The following is a 17,491-nucleotide window of genomic DNA, read 5'->3' as shown; positions in this document are numbered from 1 at the left end:
GGGGGGACTGGATAAGCAAGAGTGGAGGAGGGCTGGGGTAATTGAGGTTTATATTTACTACGGGCATGCTCAGTAGCTCAGGCATGTCTAGCTCTTGGCAACCCCATATAGACTGTAGCCCACCAGGTTTCTTTTCCAGACAAGAATACTGGAGTGGGTTGCCTTTCTCCAGGGGATCTTCCCGACCCAGGGATTGAACCCACATCTCCTGCATTGGCAGGCGGATTCTTTACCACTGAGCCATTTCTGGGAATGTCCTATTTAGAAGGGAAGATGGGAATGAGTCTGTGTGTGCCAGGAAGTGTGACGGTTAGGTGAGCCTGGGGCTGAGGACACCTTGGTTGCACGTCTGGTTGTCCGGCACATGAACTGAAGGCTCTGAGTGCTGGGGCGCTGACGACATGTGACTTCATCCTGCTCCCTGAACAAGACAGGACACGGCAGCAACAAGCTCACACGCTCCAGGGAACACATGTTTTCGGGAGAGGACTTTCTGGGTCACATATAGTTAAAATACTTAAGACCTGACAGTTGATGTGATGATTTTAGCAATTTTATTTAAAGGATTTTTATTGGTAAGTGAAGTTTTCAGATATTCCAAGACTGATTTGATATTACACGCCCAAAAAAGCCATATGCGAAATATCTGTTCCCAGCTAAACAGATCTCCATCTCCTGTGATGTCCAAGTTTCGGGTCAGCGTTCACTGTTGAGATGAGATCACTGTGGCCCCCACAGATGTGGCAAGCAGTTGTAGTGAAGAGCTCCCACTTGTCAGGGTAGGGGTACGGATCAGCCAGTCAGAACTCACAGTAAAGAGCTTTCTGGAACACAGTTCCAACCAGCATTTTCCCCTTGTACACAGAAGCAACCGTACTTCCGTGCAACACTTTACCATCTTCTGCATAAACCACCGTAACTTTGGGTTCTTCTGCTAAAATATTCTGGATTTGGAGCACCTATCCAAAAATAACATTACATTAGTATTTTTTAAAGTCACTCGAGACATAACTTTAAATACGGGGTCATTTCTCCATAAGAAGAGACTTTTAGGTGAACTGTATTTTGTTCCAAAATGACTCTCTATAGATATCTATTTCCTCATTGGCAAAGATGACAGATTCTGATCAGATCATCTTTAACAAAGATAGACACTCTAAAGACCTATAGAAGCAAGAACCGTAAGACGGTAACGTAGCCTGTTTGTGGGGCCATAAGGAGGACTGTGGTACACCACAGGATGGAGCTGGGCTTACTCAGTAACTGTCAAATATTGCCATGCTGGAATTCAGGCCAGTTTTCGTGTATTTTCAGGTAAGTCTGGACTTTGGATGTTTACACGTAATTCTTGGTTTTTAAATATGGGAATAAAAACAAAACAAAAGACTGTTGCCCAAAAAGAACATACCTCTCTTCCACACTCATTATTCCTCTGAACTTAAGGTCCCAACTCCTAATATGTAAGATTTTATGAGTTCAGTTTCCTTCATTTAGTTGAGCAGAAACATGATTATATCATCAGCAGCAGTATAGTAGTATTCAAGTTGACTACTCAAGATAGCCAATATTTGACAATTTGGGCCAATGAAACGGTAATCTCATATGATTCACATACTATCACAAGCTCGCTGTAAGGCAGGAGCGCAGGGCTATACTTGGGATCTTCCGCTTACTGTGTGTTTCTGTTTGTAGAATGAGATGGGTGGGGCTCTCTGCTGTGCTGGCTATGTCGCTGCAGTCCTGTCAGACTCTGTGTGACCTTATGGACTGCAGCCCACGAGGTTCCTCTGTCCATGGGATTCTCCAGGCAGGAATACTGGAGTGGGTTGACATGCCCTGCTCAGGTGGGACTATATTAACTCTAAATTCCCTTTCATCTTTAAGTTGGTGTTCTTCTGAAGGCTTTAAGAGAAAATACAATGACTTGAAGAACAGATGCTGACATACAGAAACACTGAGTATGACAGATTAGGAAGGCTTGTGCTTGATTATTAAAAGGTCCATGCACTTATTTAAAAGGACCACTCCAAAACACCTGGCACCAAAAACAGATGTTTTAGGAAATTGCTAAAGCATTCACATGTAGAAGTTACTTACTGGGGAAATACTTGATGGTGCACCTTGGCTTTAGGAAACCACTTTCTATTAAAACTAAGTCACTCTTGCGTGGGGCAGTGCATTAGATAATGGATGGTTATTACTTTTTGCTATTCTTTACCAGATTCATCATTAGAAAGGAAGCATTTTTTTTCTAGAACAGGAAACTGAGTCCGTGCTATAGCAAATGGTTCAAGTTCACCAAATGAGCTAACAAGCAAGAGCAAATTAGAATCTAACATTCTGCCCAGTTCTGGACAGTGAACACGCCACAGCATACATTTCCTCAATTCTACTGAGCATACCATGCAGCAGTCCTAATAGCTAAGAACTAGCAAAAGGCACAAAGGGTTGCCATTCACCATAATCACAGTTGTCTTGTAAACCCAGAGAAAAGGTTATGAAGGGCCAACATGTAATTGGAAATACATATTTGGCTTTTGTTTCTTATCCAAGAGACACAGGCTTTAAAAAAATTTTTTTAGGGGTGAAGGGTGGAATGAGACTGACTCTTAAAGCTTTAAAAAGAATGCATGCTCAGTTGCTCAGTTATGTCCAACTCTGCAACCCCGTGGACTGTAGCCCTCCAGGCTCCTCTGTCCATGGGATTATCCGGGCAAGAATACTGGAGCAGGTTGCCATGCCCACCTCCAAGGGAGCCCCTTAAAAAGAATACATAACAGTAAACTAAAAGTACACCGAGTACTTGATGTAAATAATCAGCATAATTAGTAGAAACTGAAAGCCGAGTAGAAAACCCGAGTTAAGTCGTAGTAGACATTCAGTGTTCTTGCCTAGAGAATCCCAGGGACGGGGGAGCCTGGTGGGCTGCCTTCTATGGGGTTGCACAGAGTTGGACACGACTGAAGGGACTTAGCACCAGCAGCAGCAGCAACAGACATTCAGATGCTCATGGCAAAATGAGTTTCAAATTCCTGCTTGCACTGTCAAAATAATCCACTGAGAAAAAGACCAATGACGTGAATAGAGTCTTTGAATACTAAAACTAAGACAGAGGTCTTTCAAGCTCAGATCTTTCCAGCAAGGATTTACGTTCCCATTCTGCCTGGACGGTTTGGAGGGGATGGCATCTCTGCTTTGCAGCTGCTCTGTTACATGAACTGGCAAAGGCACTGACACTCAGGAAAAGGGTGTTAAACAGGAAGGCAGGTAACACATGTTTAGACCATAACAATGTGGCCTGTTATATTTTTTAAACTACTGTGAACGGCCACGTCGGAGAAACTCACTACTGAAATAAAGATACGGAGCCCGATCCAGTGCTGGCCGTCCTAACCCAGCCCTCCAGGCTCTTCCTCCACTCCGCTCAGCCTTCCAGAGCCTGCTCAGGGCTCCCTCCACCTCCCAGTAAAGGTTGACGGGAAGCAGCAGCAGAGAGGGGTGGGCAGGCTGAGAAGGAGGCAGAGTGTCTGCCCCCGCACCCCCACCCCGTGTGGGGCCATGACTTCATTCGGTTGGCGCCATCCCTCAACCAGAGGCCAGGTTCCCCTCCCAGCAGCCCCTCCCACACAGCTCTCACCTTGTTTGGGCTTCTGGTAGCTGTGCCTACGTCCGTGGTGGCCCTGGGGTACCACGTTCCCCTCCCCCGTTCATTTCCCTACCTGTGCCCACATCTCTGTGCATAGCGCCCTCATTAAACCCCCAAATCACCCAGTTTACAGGTACCATCTGTCTCCCACCTAGACTCTGTCTCAAATGCCTCCCAAAGTCAAATTCCATCTTTATCTGATCATTTAGGTCATCTATCCACATCTCCCTTTTATTTGCACATATAATTGAGATTTATGTTTTCAAGAGAAAACTAGCTGGGAATGAAGGCGCTGATATGATTCTTTTCTCAAACTAACCTCTGATCCAGGAGGATTCTCTGGGTCATAGGAGAAGATTTTCATGCCATTGGGGTGGCAGCCAACCCACAGGTCCCCTGTCACAGGATCCACAGATATGTTATCCACGAGTGTGTCACAGTCCAGAGACTTGTAGATTAAAACCAAAGGGAGAAAGAAAACAAGCAATAAAAAATTTGAAAGGAGATGGAGCAATACGTTAGAGAAAGCTATTGTGGCGTCCTTGGGCACCATACACCTGCTCCAGGGATGAGACAATTCTGCACCCCTGCCCATTTCACTAGCACTCAGGGAATTCCTCTAGCTCTCCATCTGTGTTAGTGTTTTGCCATTTTCCAGAACGTGAGGGAAGGGGAAGATCAGAAAAACCAAGAAAGACTATTAAAAGTGATATGAAAGCATTTGGACTAACATCTGTGCATGAACTTAAAACCAGAAGTGAAAAAAAAATTTTTTTTCAGTGCAGCATAAAACAGTTCCTTTGAAAACGGCATGTGCAAATGATATTTTTATAAGCATTCTGAAAACAACCAGGAAATGTGGATTCATTTCTGATGAGAGCATCAGTGAAGTGTAGGCTCTTCTTTAATGGCTAATCATAGGCTGTGCAGCCAGAGGAGAAATGGTCACCTGGGGTCTAATTTGTGCCTTGAAGTTGAGGAAAAGTTTCTTCTTCAGCTTCCTGGTGTTATTCGACTCCCTGTTCCTCTGCTGTTTATTTTCTAAATATAAGTTGCAAGCATGTGTTGACTGCACAGATTGCTGTCACGGCTTTGTACCAGGATCATAAATAATACCAACGATTCTTAATTCCATCATTCATCATCTTGGCTGCCTTCTACTGGGGAGAAATCACATCTATTTGTCTACCTCTAACTCTCAGTTGGATAAACAATATTACCATGTACCTCAAACAGAGGCCAGCATACCTCAGTGCCCAGAGAGCCTGGAACAATTGGCGGCTACTCATCGCAAAGGCCAGAGCGTGGGCAGACAACTGTGGGAGCCCTGTGCTTTCCACTCAAAACGAGGGCTCTCCCCACCTGGCTGGGAGGGGCAAGGATGTTAAGGGACCTCCTTTTTACCTTCATGCAGTGCCATCACTCATTCCTACCCTGGAAACAGGCAGGTTTGGCCAAGGGAGGTGGCTGAGTAAATGTCCTCTGGCCAAAGTCATCTCTAAGTCTTTTCCATCCCCAAATCCCATCTACCCCAGTATCAGGCATTCTAGGCTGATATGTTAAATTCTTTTTTTTTTTTTAATCAGAGCGTAATTGCTGTACAATGTTGTGTTAGTTTCTGCTGTACAATGAAGTGAATCAGCTATCTATCCATCTGTCTATCTATAGGGAGGAGATATATATGTGTATTCATAGGGAGGAGATATATGTGTGTGTGTGTGTGTGTGTGTGCATGCATATTATCCCCTCCCTCTTGAGCCTCCCCTCATCCCCAGCTTCCGTCCCACACCTCTAGCTCATCACAGAGCATCGAGCTGAGCTCCCTGTGCTTTCCGGCAGGTTCCCACCAGCTGGCTATTTCACAGAGGGTAGCACAGATATGTCAATGCGCCTTTCTCAATTCGTCCCACCCTCCCCTTCTCACTGTGTCCACATGTCTGTTCTCTACATCCCTGCCCTATTGCCCTGCAAATCGGTTCATCTTCCTGTGAGGAAAAAGTTTGTCTCGGGGCACTGCTACTAGCTTTGGAAGGGGTCATGGCCAACCAGTAAATTCCGCAGCAGATAAAAATTTGCAGAGATGAGGGTAGGCAGTAAGAGTGGGAGAAGGACCCAGAAGCCTAGGGTCCCATTCATTCTTCACACCAGTAACAAGCTCCTGCCACGGGCACCAGCTGAGCAAGGGGCAGAACTGTGTTCTGCCCAGGAAGAGCTGGACAGTCCAACAGGGAGCCCATCTTGGCCTCAGCAATAAGCTCTTCCCTTGCAAATGCATGGTTCCCAGCAATACCAACTCACCGACCGCAGGTACAGACCATGAAGCATGCTTCCACAAAGTCCAGTGGAAACTTTTGCATGCCTTGGTCAAGGAAACTTAATAAATGATTCTCTTGGGGGAAAACGGTATCCTGTATTAACAAACATCCCAGTTTTTAGAGAACTGAAACTCACTGAAGTGAGACTAATTCATTGACTGTGTCTTGGAAAATGTTTTGAAGAAGGGATCATTTTTACTGTGGTAAAATATGCATAACATGAAAATTTTCATTTTAACCATTTTTCAGTGTACAACTCAGTAGCATCAGTTACATTCAAAATGTCATGAATCCACCACATTCCATTTCCAGACCCTTTCATCATCCCAAACAGAAGCTGTACCGAGTAGCTCCCCAGTCCTCCCTTCCCCATCCCCTAGTCACCCCTGTCCTGCTCTCTCCTTACGAATTTGCCTCTTCTAGGTACCACATGTAAGTGGAATCGTAGAATATTTGTCCTTTTGTATCTAGCATAAGGACTTTTATGCTAAGTATTCTTAGCATAATAACTTTACTTAGCATGTCTTCAAATTCATTGGTGTTCTAGCGTGAATCACTCCATTCCTTTCCAGGGCTGAGGAATATTTCATTCCATGTATACACTACACTTAGGCCACAGACCCGTCCACATTTCATCACAAATCCTAGTAACAACCCAGCTAGTTTCTCAAATTTCTTGGCACTCCAGTAGTAATCAACTGGACTTGATTAACACAATCCTCCAAAAGAAAGAATGACGTTACCTAGTTGAGGAGAGGGGAGTCTCACCTGAATTACTATGTCAGGACACCAGCAGGGTTTTCTGCCAGCAGTGGGAGCCAAACCGGAAATAAACTTTGCCCTCAATCGACAGGAGTAGCACCTTTATCGGTCGGTGTTGTGTGTACCTTGGATGGGGTTTTATTCTTATAAAATCCTTTAAGTTTCAGTTTGCAGAAGTATCTACTGTGATAACCACAATTTGTTTTTATCCCCTCAGCCAGTCTGAGTGTGTGAAATTCCATTTTACTGCAGCAAATACCAAACTGTCATAGCCCTGTCAATGATTTTTAATGTCAAACACGATATTACACTTGACGTGGTTTCAAGGCAATTTTCTCGGAATGAAGCCCCTCACGATGGTCCCTGGTACACCTGACGGGCACAGTCACAGGTGACCGTGAGTCACAGTGCCGTGGGCGCTGCTGGCAGGGCAGGGACCTCTGCGTCTTTTCAAAAGCATCACTTTCATAATCCTCCACTTTACATATACTTCTTCTTTCTGCTTCTTTGTGTTTTTACCCCTTTTGATCCAAACCTTCAGACCGGACCAGAATTGGTACAGGTAAAGATGATCCCCTGAAGAATGTTAATTTAACAATTACTTTGTTGAGTGCCTCCTGGGTGTGGGAACTGTCCCTGGAACACACAGAGAAAGTATCCGTCCTATGACACTTATACCCTAGTGGGACAGGCAGACAGACACTGGGGAGAAGGAGAACATGAATGCAAAACGTGTTAGCAAAGGATGCTGAAGGGAAAAAAATAAAGCCATCAAAGAGATAGGAAGTGTGTGTGTGCGTGTGCATATTTGTCTACAGAGAAGCAGTCTAGGGGAAGGCCTCGCTGAAGTGACATTTTAGTGAAATCTGGAAAGATGTGAAGGAGAGAGGTGTGAAGACCTGGAGGAAGAATACCTGAGCAGCGGGACAAGCGCCCCATCCTGAGGAACGACATTGCCAGGGGAGTTCCAGAAATGCTCAGGCAGGAGCGGCTCAGCAGCAGGGGCAAGGGCTGGAGAGAGGCGGTAATGTGACCACCCGGTGGCCGTCTCGAGGGCCTGGGCTTTGTAAATACTGTGCTGAGTGCTGTTGTGTGCAAGCTGAGGCTCTTGTCTGTTCCATCAACATGGAGGAGGAAGGGAGAGGGGAGGGAAGAGGGACATGAAGAACACACTTCCAAGCTGGAAATTCACTGGAACAGAGAGAATCAAAGTTGCATAGACGATGCGTGTGGTCTGCCACTTCCCACTCTGCCGCTGAAAAGTGAACAACAAATGCAGACAATGCTGATGTCTCCTAATAAAGGAGTGAAGAGTTGGTTCTCACCCACTCCAATTAGACAATCCTTTTTCCTCACTTCTAATTTCACAAATCAATTAGAATCTAATTATCACCCCCACAAACTTATAATGTTAATACATCTTACCTTCAATGGAGTTAAAGTCCAATTAGCATGCTTTTCATACACATGAATCTTATGAGCCAGAAGTTCAGCTATATAGACATACCTTCAAAGAAGAAAAAGCTACATCAAAGCCCATGAAGGGGAGCAATTCAGAAGGTTACCATGAAGGCACAATAAACCTTCCTGGGGGAGAACTTTGCTTAGAGCCTGGAAAACGGAAGCTGTCTCAAAACACACAGGATTCTGAAGGAACTCAATGAGTTGACAGCACACAGGGGACTTTTAATCCCTGAAAAGTTATTTCAAAAGACGCAAAACTAGTTGGCCCTAACTAGTAGGCAAGGAGCCTAACTCTAACGCCAGTTCTTAGCATCTTTGAGCAAAAGCATGATCTCACTTTTCTTGGTTGGTCAACATAATGGCAAGCCCCAGGTTCTGCATTTCATCCCCTCATTTTAGGCCACAGAAAATCCAAGAGAAGACAAGTACTTGGCCTGGATCTGAGAGAAGACTCCCTCCCCTCTACGTGAGGACAGTGTCACATTCATCATAAAGATCTCTGGCCAGTCTAAGCACAGTGCCTCCCAGAACAAAGAGAGAAATGACTGCGTGATTATCTGCTGTTTTTGAAGACAAGGAGACGATATGAGTAAAAACTATGCTGCTTTCTCTATATGTTACCACCCTCTGAATATGTTACTAAGCATCTAAGTATGCTACAAATGCTTAACGATACGAGATGAAGAGGATTTTATACATACACCGGTCTTACCCAAAGTGTGGTCCCCAGACCCAGAGTTGGTCTGTGAATTGTTTCAGAATGACCACCAGAAAATAACATGAATCAACTACACCACTAAGCCTACTACTTATGAAGCTGACTTTTTCCCCATAGTAACACTTTCTTGATGAAGGAAACAGTGGCTTGATTTACATTTTGGTACAAACTCTCTGTCATGTCACAAACCAGCGCTCCGGATATAAACATACCCATAAGTTGTTAATCTCATGACACAGTCAAAAACTCTCCTTGAAAGCAAGCAAAGTGATACTAAATGTTTTTTGTATGTACCCCCTCTTGAAATGCACTCCCCCCGACACAGGAATTTAAAAGAGTATGGGTGCTCAGTTGTTCATTTGCATCTGACTCTTGTGACCCCTTGAACTAGCCCACCAGGCTCCTCTGTCCATGGGATCCTCCAGGCAAGAATACTGGAGTGGGTTGCCATGCCCTCCTCCAGGGTATCTGCCCAACTCAGGGATCGAACCCGTGTCTCTTGTGTCTCCTGCATTGGCAGGTGAATTCTTTAGCACTGCACCGCCTGGAAAACCTTCACAAAATAGTAAATTGTGATTTGATATATTTTATCCCCTGGAAATTAAGATATTTTACATTTTCCCCAATTTCATTTTACTGGAATAACATGCTAGAATGTATCCCCTTTTTTAGAAGATGAATATCCTCTAAACATGTTGAATGAGAATCTAGGGACAAACGTGATTTTTAAGGCGTTCACGTACTTGCGGTCAGGTGACATGCTGATTCCATTAGCAAAATCAAATCCACTGGCCACCACTCGAACGTCATCTGGACTGTAGTAAACAACATTTGACCATGCTAGACCCAAATATAATTCCCAGGATCTCATGTACTGGTCAACAAAATAGTGGTCATTGGTGGCATAGAAGTGTTCACGGCCCACAGCGACAAGGTCATTCAAACTGCAATCGAAACACACACGTGTGACACAGGTGGGTGACAGCATGGACCCTGACATGCTCACACACGGCGCTCATGAGTGTATGCTCGTAAAATCAGAGTGTGCGATGGAACCTTCGCATCAGCTGTTACAGCCCAGAATTATGTGCGATCAGTCCCGCCTATACAATCCTGAAAGACAGTGATTACCTGAAGAAACCCTAAGAGGTTATTATAGCAATGGAACAGAAAAAACCTATTAACTGTATCGTGGGAAAAAGTGCTGTGGTGTGTGTGTGTGTGTGTATAGACAGACTAAACTCCACAGACATTAAATTAGTCCAGGAATCATTATCCAGGCCACATTTGTTTATGCTCATATAGAACATTTCAAGGCAGCACCAGACAGTGGGAAAAAACCCAGCTATCCTGAGACTCGCATTTTAGTTACAGCTCTGCTACATGGGACAACAGACTGGTTCCAAATCGGGAAAGGAGTACAAGGCTGAATATTGTCACCCTGCTTATTTAACTTATATGCAGAGTACATCACGTGAAATGTTGGGCTGGATGAAGCACAAGCTGGAATCAAGACTGCTAGGAGAAATATCAATAACCTCAGATATGCAGATGACACCACCCTTATGGCAGAAAGTGAAGAGGAACTAAAGAGCCTCTTGATGAAAGTGAAAGAGGAAGAGTGAAGAAGTTGGCTTAAAACTCGACATTCAGAAAACTAAGGTCATGGCATCTGGTCCCATCACTTCATGGCAAATATCTGGAGAAACAATGGAAACAGTGAGAGACTTTCTTTTCTTGGGCTTCAAAATCACTGCAGATGGTGACTGCAGCCATGAAATTAAAAGACACTTACTCCTTGGAAGAAAAGCTATGACTAACCTAGACAGCATAATATGCTGTTTTTTAATAAATGTTTTTTAATAAATGTTTTAATAAATGTTTTTTAATAAAAAGCAGAGACATTACTATACCAACAAAGGTCCATCTAGTCAAAGCTTTGGTTTTTCCAGTAGTCATGTATGGATGTGAAAGTTGGACCATAAAGAAAGCTGAGCACTGAAGAATTGATGCTTTTGAACTGTGGTGTTGGAGAAGACTCTTGAGAGTCCCTTGGACTTCAAGGAGATCCAACCAGTCCATCCTAAAGGATGGACTGAATATTCATTGGAAGGACTGATGTTGAAACTGAAACGCCAATACTTAGGCACTGATGCAAAGAACTGACTCATTGGAAAAGACCCTGATGCTGGGAAAGATTGAAGGCAGGAGGAGAAGGGGATGACAGAGGATGAGATGGTTGGATGGCATCACCAATGATGCGATGGACATGAATTTGAGTAGGCTCTAGGAGTTGGTGATGGACAGGGAAGCCTGGCATGCTGCAGTCCATGGGGTTGCAAACAGTCGGACACGACTGAGCGACTGAACTGAACTGGACTGAACTGCTACTATTAGCTGTGTGATCTAGCAAAAGTTAATCATTTAACATGCCAGGGCCTCAGTTTACTTATCTGTTTAAAAAAAAAAAAAAAAAGGAGGAGATGGACTGGTCTATCTTCCAGACTTACAGGGTCACTTTCAGCTGTAAAGTTTCATGATTCTAAACAGAGTGAAACATCCGTGAGCGAGAAAGCTCAGAAATAGGATGCGGTGGCATTTTTTATTGCTGTTGTTCTGATTTTGATTCTCTCTGTGTTACTGAAAATCTAAGCTATATCAGTCTATTTTTCTGCTTTAATAGGTACAACTGTGAGCACATAAGTGAGTCATTCTGTGCTGATTGAGGTGACAGAAGTTCCTCTGGGCCATTATCCAGGACAGAATTATCTCAGTTCCACTGCCGAGGGCGTCACGGCCCAGCACATCAGCTCTGATGCCACCCCGGGCTCCTGGGCATCTTTGATAAGCATACAGAGCCTCAGTTTTCTCATCTGCAAAGAGAGGTTAAATGATTTTCCCAAAGTCATACAGCTCATTAGTATAAGACTAAGGGTCAGCATCTTCATTTGTGGCGTTGCAGTGAGAATTACAATGAGACAATGCCTGCCGTCCGCTTTGCAGTGAGCCTGCTGCTCACAAAGCCTCCATCAATGGTAACCACTGTTCCTATCCGAGAAAGGGGGTCTAGGAATTTAGGATTAGTCTGTATGGGCTTCAGGCAGAAGCCTGCAAAGATGTTTTTTTTTTTTTCTTCTCTTTTTAAAAGGTAAATGTACGAAATTAGTATGTTTTTTAACCCTTTGCTGTTTTTCATTTTAAAAAGAGAGCAGAGCAGAAAGGTTTAGAGTCATAGTTTTGAAATCTGATGAGCTGCATTTGAATCCTCCATTTGTGGCTTGCTCTCAACGTGGTATGCGGCCATGGCGTGTCAGTATGCTCTGAGCCTCTCCATATTTTGGAAGGTTGGGGTATGAATAAAATGAAATAACTAATCAAAGACTTTGGTACCATGCCTGGCATATAGTACATGATCAATAATGACCAATAATATTATTATTAATAACCTGTTCTATTATAATAGATTAGTCATTGGAACATTAATGCTATTCTGTTGTTGTATTAGTCGCTCAGTTGTATCCTACTCTTTGTGACCCCGTGTACCACCAGACTCCCCTGTCCATGGAATTCTCCAAGCAAGAATCCTGGAATGGGTTGCCATTCCCTTCTCCAGAGGATCTTCCAGATCCAGGGGTCAAACCCGGGCCTACCCACATTGCAGGCAGATTCTTTACCATCTGAGCCACCAGGGAAGCCCATTAATGCTATAGACAACCATATAAACAACCATTGAATACAAAGATGAAAATATACATGGCTAACTCTCGGGTTGGGAGAGCAGAATTTTTGTTAATTGTGACACTAACTATAGTTTGGTTCTGTATTGCCAAAGATCAATGCATTTGCAATTGCAAGTAGTCATGTATGGATATGAGAGTTGGACCATAAAGAGGGCTGAGCACCGAAGAATTGAAGCTTTCAAACTGTGGTGCTAGAAAAGACTCTTGAGAGTCCCTTGGACAGCAAGGAGATCAATCCTAAAGGAAATCACCCCTGAGTATTCATTAGAAGGACTGATGCTGAAGCTGAAGCTCCAATACTTTGGCCACCTGATGGGAAGAGTTGACTCATTGGAAAAAACCCTGAAAAATGCTGGGAAACATTGAGGGCAGGAGGAGAAGAGGGCGACAGAGGATGAGATGGCTGGATGGCATCATCAACCCAATGGACATGAGTTTGAGCAAACTCCAGGAGATATAAAGGGCAGGGAAGTCTGGCGTGCTGCAGTCCATGGGGTCACAAAGAGTTGGACACGACTTAGCTATTGAACAACAACAAAAGGAAAAAAAAACAAAAAAAAAGCCCTAACCCTAGGAAATCGGACAAAACTAAGATTTCCAAGGTTAAATGGTAAAAGAAATAAAATAAGTTTCACTATTTCATAGCGACTCAGAGCAGAAGCTCCAGACTCAAGCTCCAGACTCAAGGATTAAAATTCCAGTTGTGCCATTTACTAACAGTGTCCCCTGAAGCAGTGTCCCCAGGCTTCATTTGTTTTAAATTTAATATGGTATAGTAGTAAAACCTAATTAAGAACATGCTTGTAAAAAGCTAATGAAATAACCTGTTAAATTGGCTGTTGCACCACCTGAGTTATAGCGGAAGCTCATTCAACTTTTATTATCACTGTCATTTCTACCATTAGTCCGGCTTCTCTAGGCCACACACCTTCCCCTAATTTAGATCTCAGTATTTGGCACAGTCTCCAGACAACTCAGTGTCCTCATTCTCTTTCCAAAATACATTTGTTGAGTGAAGGTATGAACAAACTCTCCCAGCAGAAGCTGGTCTCTGAACTTGCATGCAGATGAAGACCTGGGCTGTAGTTTGTAATGGTCACCAATTGGTTAATTTGCCTTCATCCAGTAACCTGATTTCTCTGCAGTCTCAGTTTCCTCAGCTTCAGCCCCATCAGGTAAGACAGGAGCGGGAGAGCCCTAACACTGAGCAGGTGCTTTGCTAGACATCTGCAAGTACATACCACATGTTTTAAAAGAAATCCAGATTCACACATTCTGAGATAATTGAGTTCTGCAGGTAAATTATTCAAATAAAGGTTAAGAGTCTAAAAAGACCATAACGATTAGAGGATAAAAACTGTGTGGGAAGATAGTGTCAAATTATTTTCTGAAATCCATCATTACCTCATAAACAGAACCCTAGGGCTTCCCTGGTGGCTCGGCAGTAAAGAATCTGCCTGCGATGCAGGAGACGTGAGTTCCATCCGTGGGTTGAGAAGATCCCCTCGAGAAGGAAACCACAACACAGCCGAGTATTCTTGCCTGCAGAATCCCGTGGACAGAGGAGCCTGGAGGGCTGCAGTCCCCGGGGTCGCAAAGAGCGACAAAACAACAGTAAAGTCAAGTGAAGATGTCAGTTTTGTGTTGGGATCAGGGATCTGTGTGTGTTTCTTTTCTCTAGATGTTGTGCTATGGAGGAAGCTGGGATGGAGCTGGCTGTTAACTACAGAGCTGCTGTTTCAGGAATCATGTGCAAATGAACAGCAGGAGAAGCAACGCTAGGAGGTCTTAGAGGCACTGGATCACAGATCTCTGCTTGGGTTTGTGTTTCTAATTCTTAGAAACATGTATAATTCCAACTTTCACTGTAAATAACAATAAGCTTGAACAAATAAGCTCAAGAGGTGAAATTTGTCCATGAAACCAGTTTGGGTTTGAGATACTAAGTCTGGTTCTGCAGAAGAGCAGAGTGCTTTCTTGGTAAAAGCATAAAGGAACATCCTCTGGGACCAGGAGGCATAAACCAGCATCCAGCCAACCCGGGAAACAAGGGAGGAAGAGGAGGGGTGTCTTCTCTGGAGCTTGAGTCCTCAAAAGTTTCTGTGGATGAACATCTGGAGGAGTTTATGCTCATCAGAAAGGAGAGTCACCCTCATTTATAGTCTATGGGAACTTGGATAGTATTTGGATCCTACTGTTGTGTGAAAATTGTATAAATCTTAATTATGTTGAATTGGCTCATAGTGCTTTCCAGGTCTACTATATCCTTCTACTTTTCTGTCTATTTTATTAATTTTTGAGAGTTTGATATTGAAACTCCAACTAAAAGTCTTAATTTACCTACTTAAAAAATAATTGTATTAATAATATACAGTGAAACTATATGTAACTTTCAGTTGAGTTCAGTTCAGTTCAGTCGCTCAGTTGTGTCTGACTCTTTGTGACCCCATGGACTGCAGCTCTCCAGGCCTCCCTGTCCATCACCAACTCCCGGAGTTCACTCAGACTCATGTCCATTGAGTCGGTGATGCCATCCAGCCATCTCATCCTCTGTCGTCCCCTTCTCCTCCTGCCCCCAATCCCTCCCAGCATCAGGGTCTTTTCCAGTGAGTCAGCTCTTCACATCAGGTGGCCAAAGTATTGGAGTTTCAGCCTCAGCATCAGTCCTTCCAATGAACACCCAGGACTGATCTCCTTTAGGATGGACTGGTTGGATCTCCTTGCAGTCCAAGGGACTCTCAAGAATCTTCTCCAACACCACAGTTCAAAAGCATCAATTCTTCAGTGCTCAGCTTTCTTTATAGTCCAACTCTCACATCCATACATGACCACAGGAAAAACCATAGCCTTGACTAGATGGACCTTTGTTGACAAAGTAATGTCTTTGCTTTTTAATATGCTGTCTAGGTCATAACTTTCCTTCCAAGGAGTAAGCGTCTTTTAATTTCATGGCTGCAGTCACCATCTGCAGTGATTTTGGAGCCCCCAAAAATAAAGTCTGCCACTGTTTCCCTATCTATTTGCCAGGCAGTGATGGGACTGGATGCCATGATCTTAGATTTCTGAATGTTGAGCTTTAAGTAACTTTAGTCTCCTGTAAATGTGTTATCATACTTTCATAATTTAAAAAATAAGAAAGAGGAAAAAGAGCATTAGAAGAGGAATAAATGAAAGTAAAATAACATTTTTAAAAAGAGAAAGGAGAGTTGCCATTGTCCCCCCTCCCCACCCCACCCCCGCCAAAGGAAACACTAAAAGTAGACACACCATCCCCTTGTGTTAAAGGGAAATAGGAATATGACATATCTCAGTACTTAGGCAGAAGTTCATGTTTGATGGTTTTCAGATGCAAAAGTGACTTTTCTTCTTCTTGAAATTTAAACAACTCAACCGTGGACTTAACGTCTGGATGGCTCACCACCAGCAGGTACACAGTATTATCTGAGAAGAGATTAAAAACAAAAATCGAAACATTAACCGAGCTCTCAGCTGTCAGCTCTGTCTCTAAAAAGCAATTTCTACCCACCTCCAACCAGTACTTAGGATGTCAGGCAGATGGAATATTTTCATCTCTTTGTAGAGAGAAGCATTTGTGATTGCTCCAGAGAAAAATGGCTAAAGGAAGACCTAGTGACAGTCTAAAAACCACCAGACTCCACAGGGGGAAAAAAAGTCCTCAACTTAGGAGTGAGCAGCCCTTGACACTAAAACTCCAAAGAGCTTATTAAGCTTTCTGCCGCAAATGGTCTCAGCAAGATGCAGCACTGAGATAAAAGAGATAAAAGATGAGAAGAATATCAATAAGAGAAGGTGTGCTCAGGTGTAATTTACACAGTGTGAGATGATAAATTCCATAAAAAGAGCACCTGAGAGATAATATCAAAGGGATTTAGCTTCCAGGAGTCAGTGCAACTCTGCGGCATGAAAGAGACCGGTGTAAGTGGTCAAGAAGGAGTGATCAGATGTTAGCCCATAGTCTTTGCCTTCGGAAGCAGTGAATCTTTGGAAAGCTTTGACGTGACCAAATTGGTGTTTAAAGGAAAATAGTGTCAAGTTTAGGAGGTTGAATGGGAGAAATCTGAACAGAAAAGCCAGCTATGAGACTTCCCATTAGGCCCCCTGCCAAGCAGATGTTTATTTTAATTGGTGTTAAGTCCTACAGAAGGAAAATAAAACCAGATAAAGGGATGCAGAGTAATGAGATGTCTCGTCCATGGGAGTCAGGCAAGTTCTGAGAAGATGATGCTAAAGCAGGTACTGAAATGAAATGAGAGACTGAACTATATGAATATCTGGGGACAGGGTGTTCTAGGCGGAAGGAAGAGAACGTGCAAAGGGCCTGAGGCAGGAGCTTAGCTGGAGGTTGTAGTTGGAGTAGACATGAATGAAAGAGTGGGAGGATTAAAGCCATAGACATAGGACTCCAGGTTAGTCTTGTAGGGCTTAGGGTGAGGCTCCAGGGCTTACTTACAGGGGCTTTCAACCTAGTAGTATACAACTGTGGGTATAGCAGTAATCCAGGCAGGTGGAAAGAAGGGCTAGAAGGAGGACGCTGCTTCCCTCCACATGCCTGGATTAGTGCTATACCCACAGTCATGTTACTCCTTGGTTGAAAGTCCCTGTGAGTAAGCCGTGGAGCCTTACCCTACTGATCGGAAAAGGCAGGAAAGGATATGAGAGGGGTTTGACAGGAAGCACCAAAAGTCCCTGATGATGGCTGAGGAATATGGGAAGTGGAAATCGACCAAAAGTGAGGATTAAAACCCAGATTCATGTTTTGTGCAGCAGAATCTACCTCTAGGAATGTATCATAAGCAGTCACAGGAGCTGCCTAAGATGTTTATTC

General features: G+C 43.7%; 1 protein-coding gene across 1 annotated transcript in view; it reads right to left on the bottom strand.

The window, feature by feature from the left end:
• Positions 1–535: 535 nt before the first annotated feature.
• PON1 (paraoxonase 1) overlaps positions 536–17,491 on the bottom strand; it is a 33,941-nt gene continuing 16,985 nt past the window's right edge. Inside the window, exons 5-9 of the mRNA XM_027540137.1 lie at positions 15,960–16,086; positions 9,649–9,849; positions 8,149–8,230; positions 3,966–4,094; positions 536–959 (exon numbers count right to left, since the gene is read on the bottom strand). Of these exons, the coding sequence (XP_027395938.1) occupies positions 801–959; positions 3,966–4,094; positions 8,149–8,230; positions 9,649–9,849; positions 15,960–16,086 (698 nt within the window). The 3' untranslated portion in view covers positions 536–800. The remainder of the gene's footprint in view (positions 960–3,965; positions 4,095–8,148; positions 8,231–9,648; positions 9,850–15,959; positions 16,087–17,491) is intronic.

The sequence above is a fragment of the Bos indicus x Bos taurus genome, chromosome 4, assembly GCF_003369695.1.
Source record: "Bos indicus x Bos taurus breed Angus x Brahman F1 hybrid chromosome 4, Bos_hybrid_MaternalHap_v2.0, whole genome shotgun sequence".
Lineage (NCBI taxonomy): Eukaryota > Metazoa > Chordata > Mammalia > Artiodactyla > Bovidae > Bos > Bos indicus x Bos taurus.
This window is presented reverse-complemented; position numbering and strand designations above follow the sequence as displayed.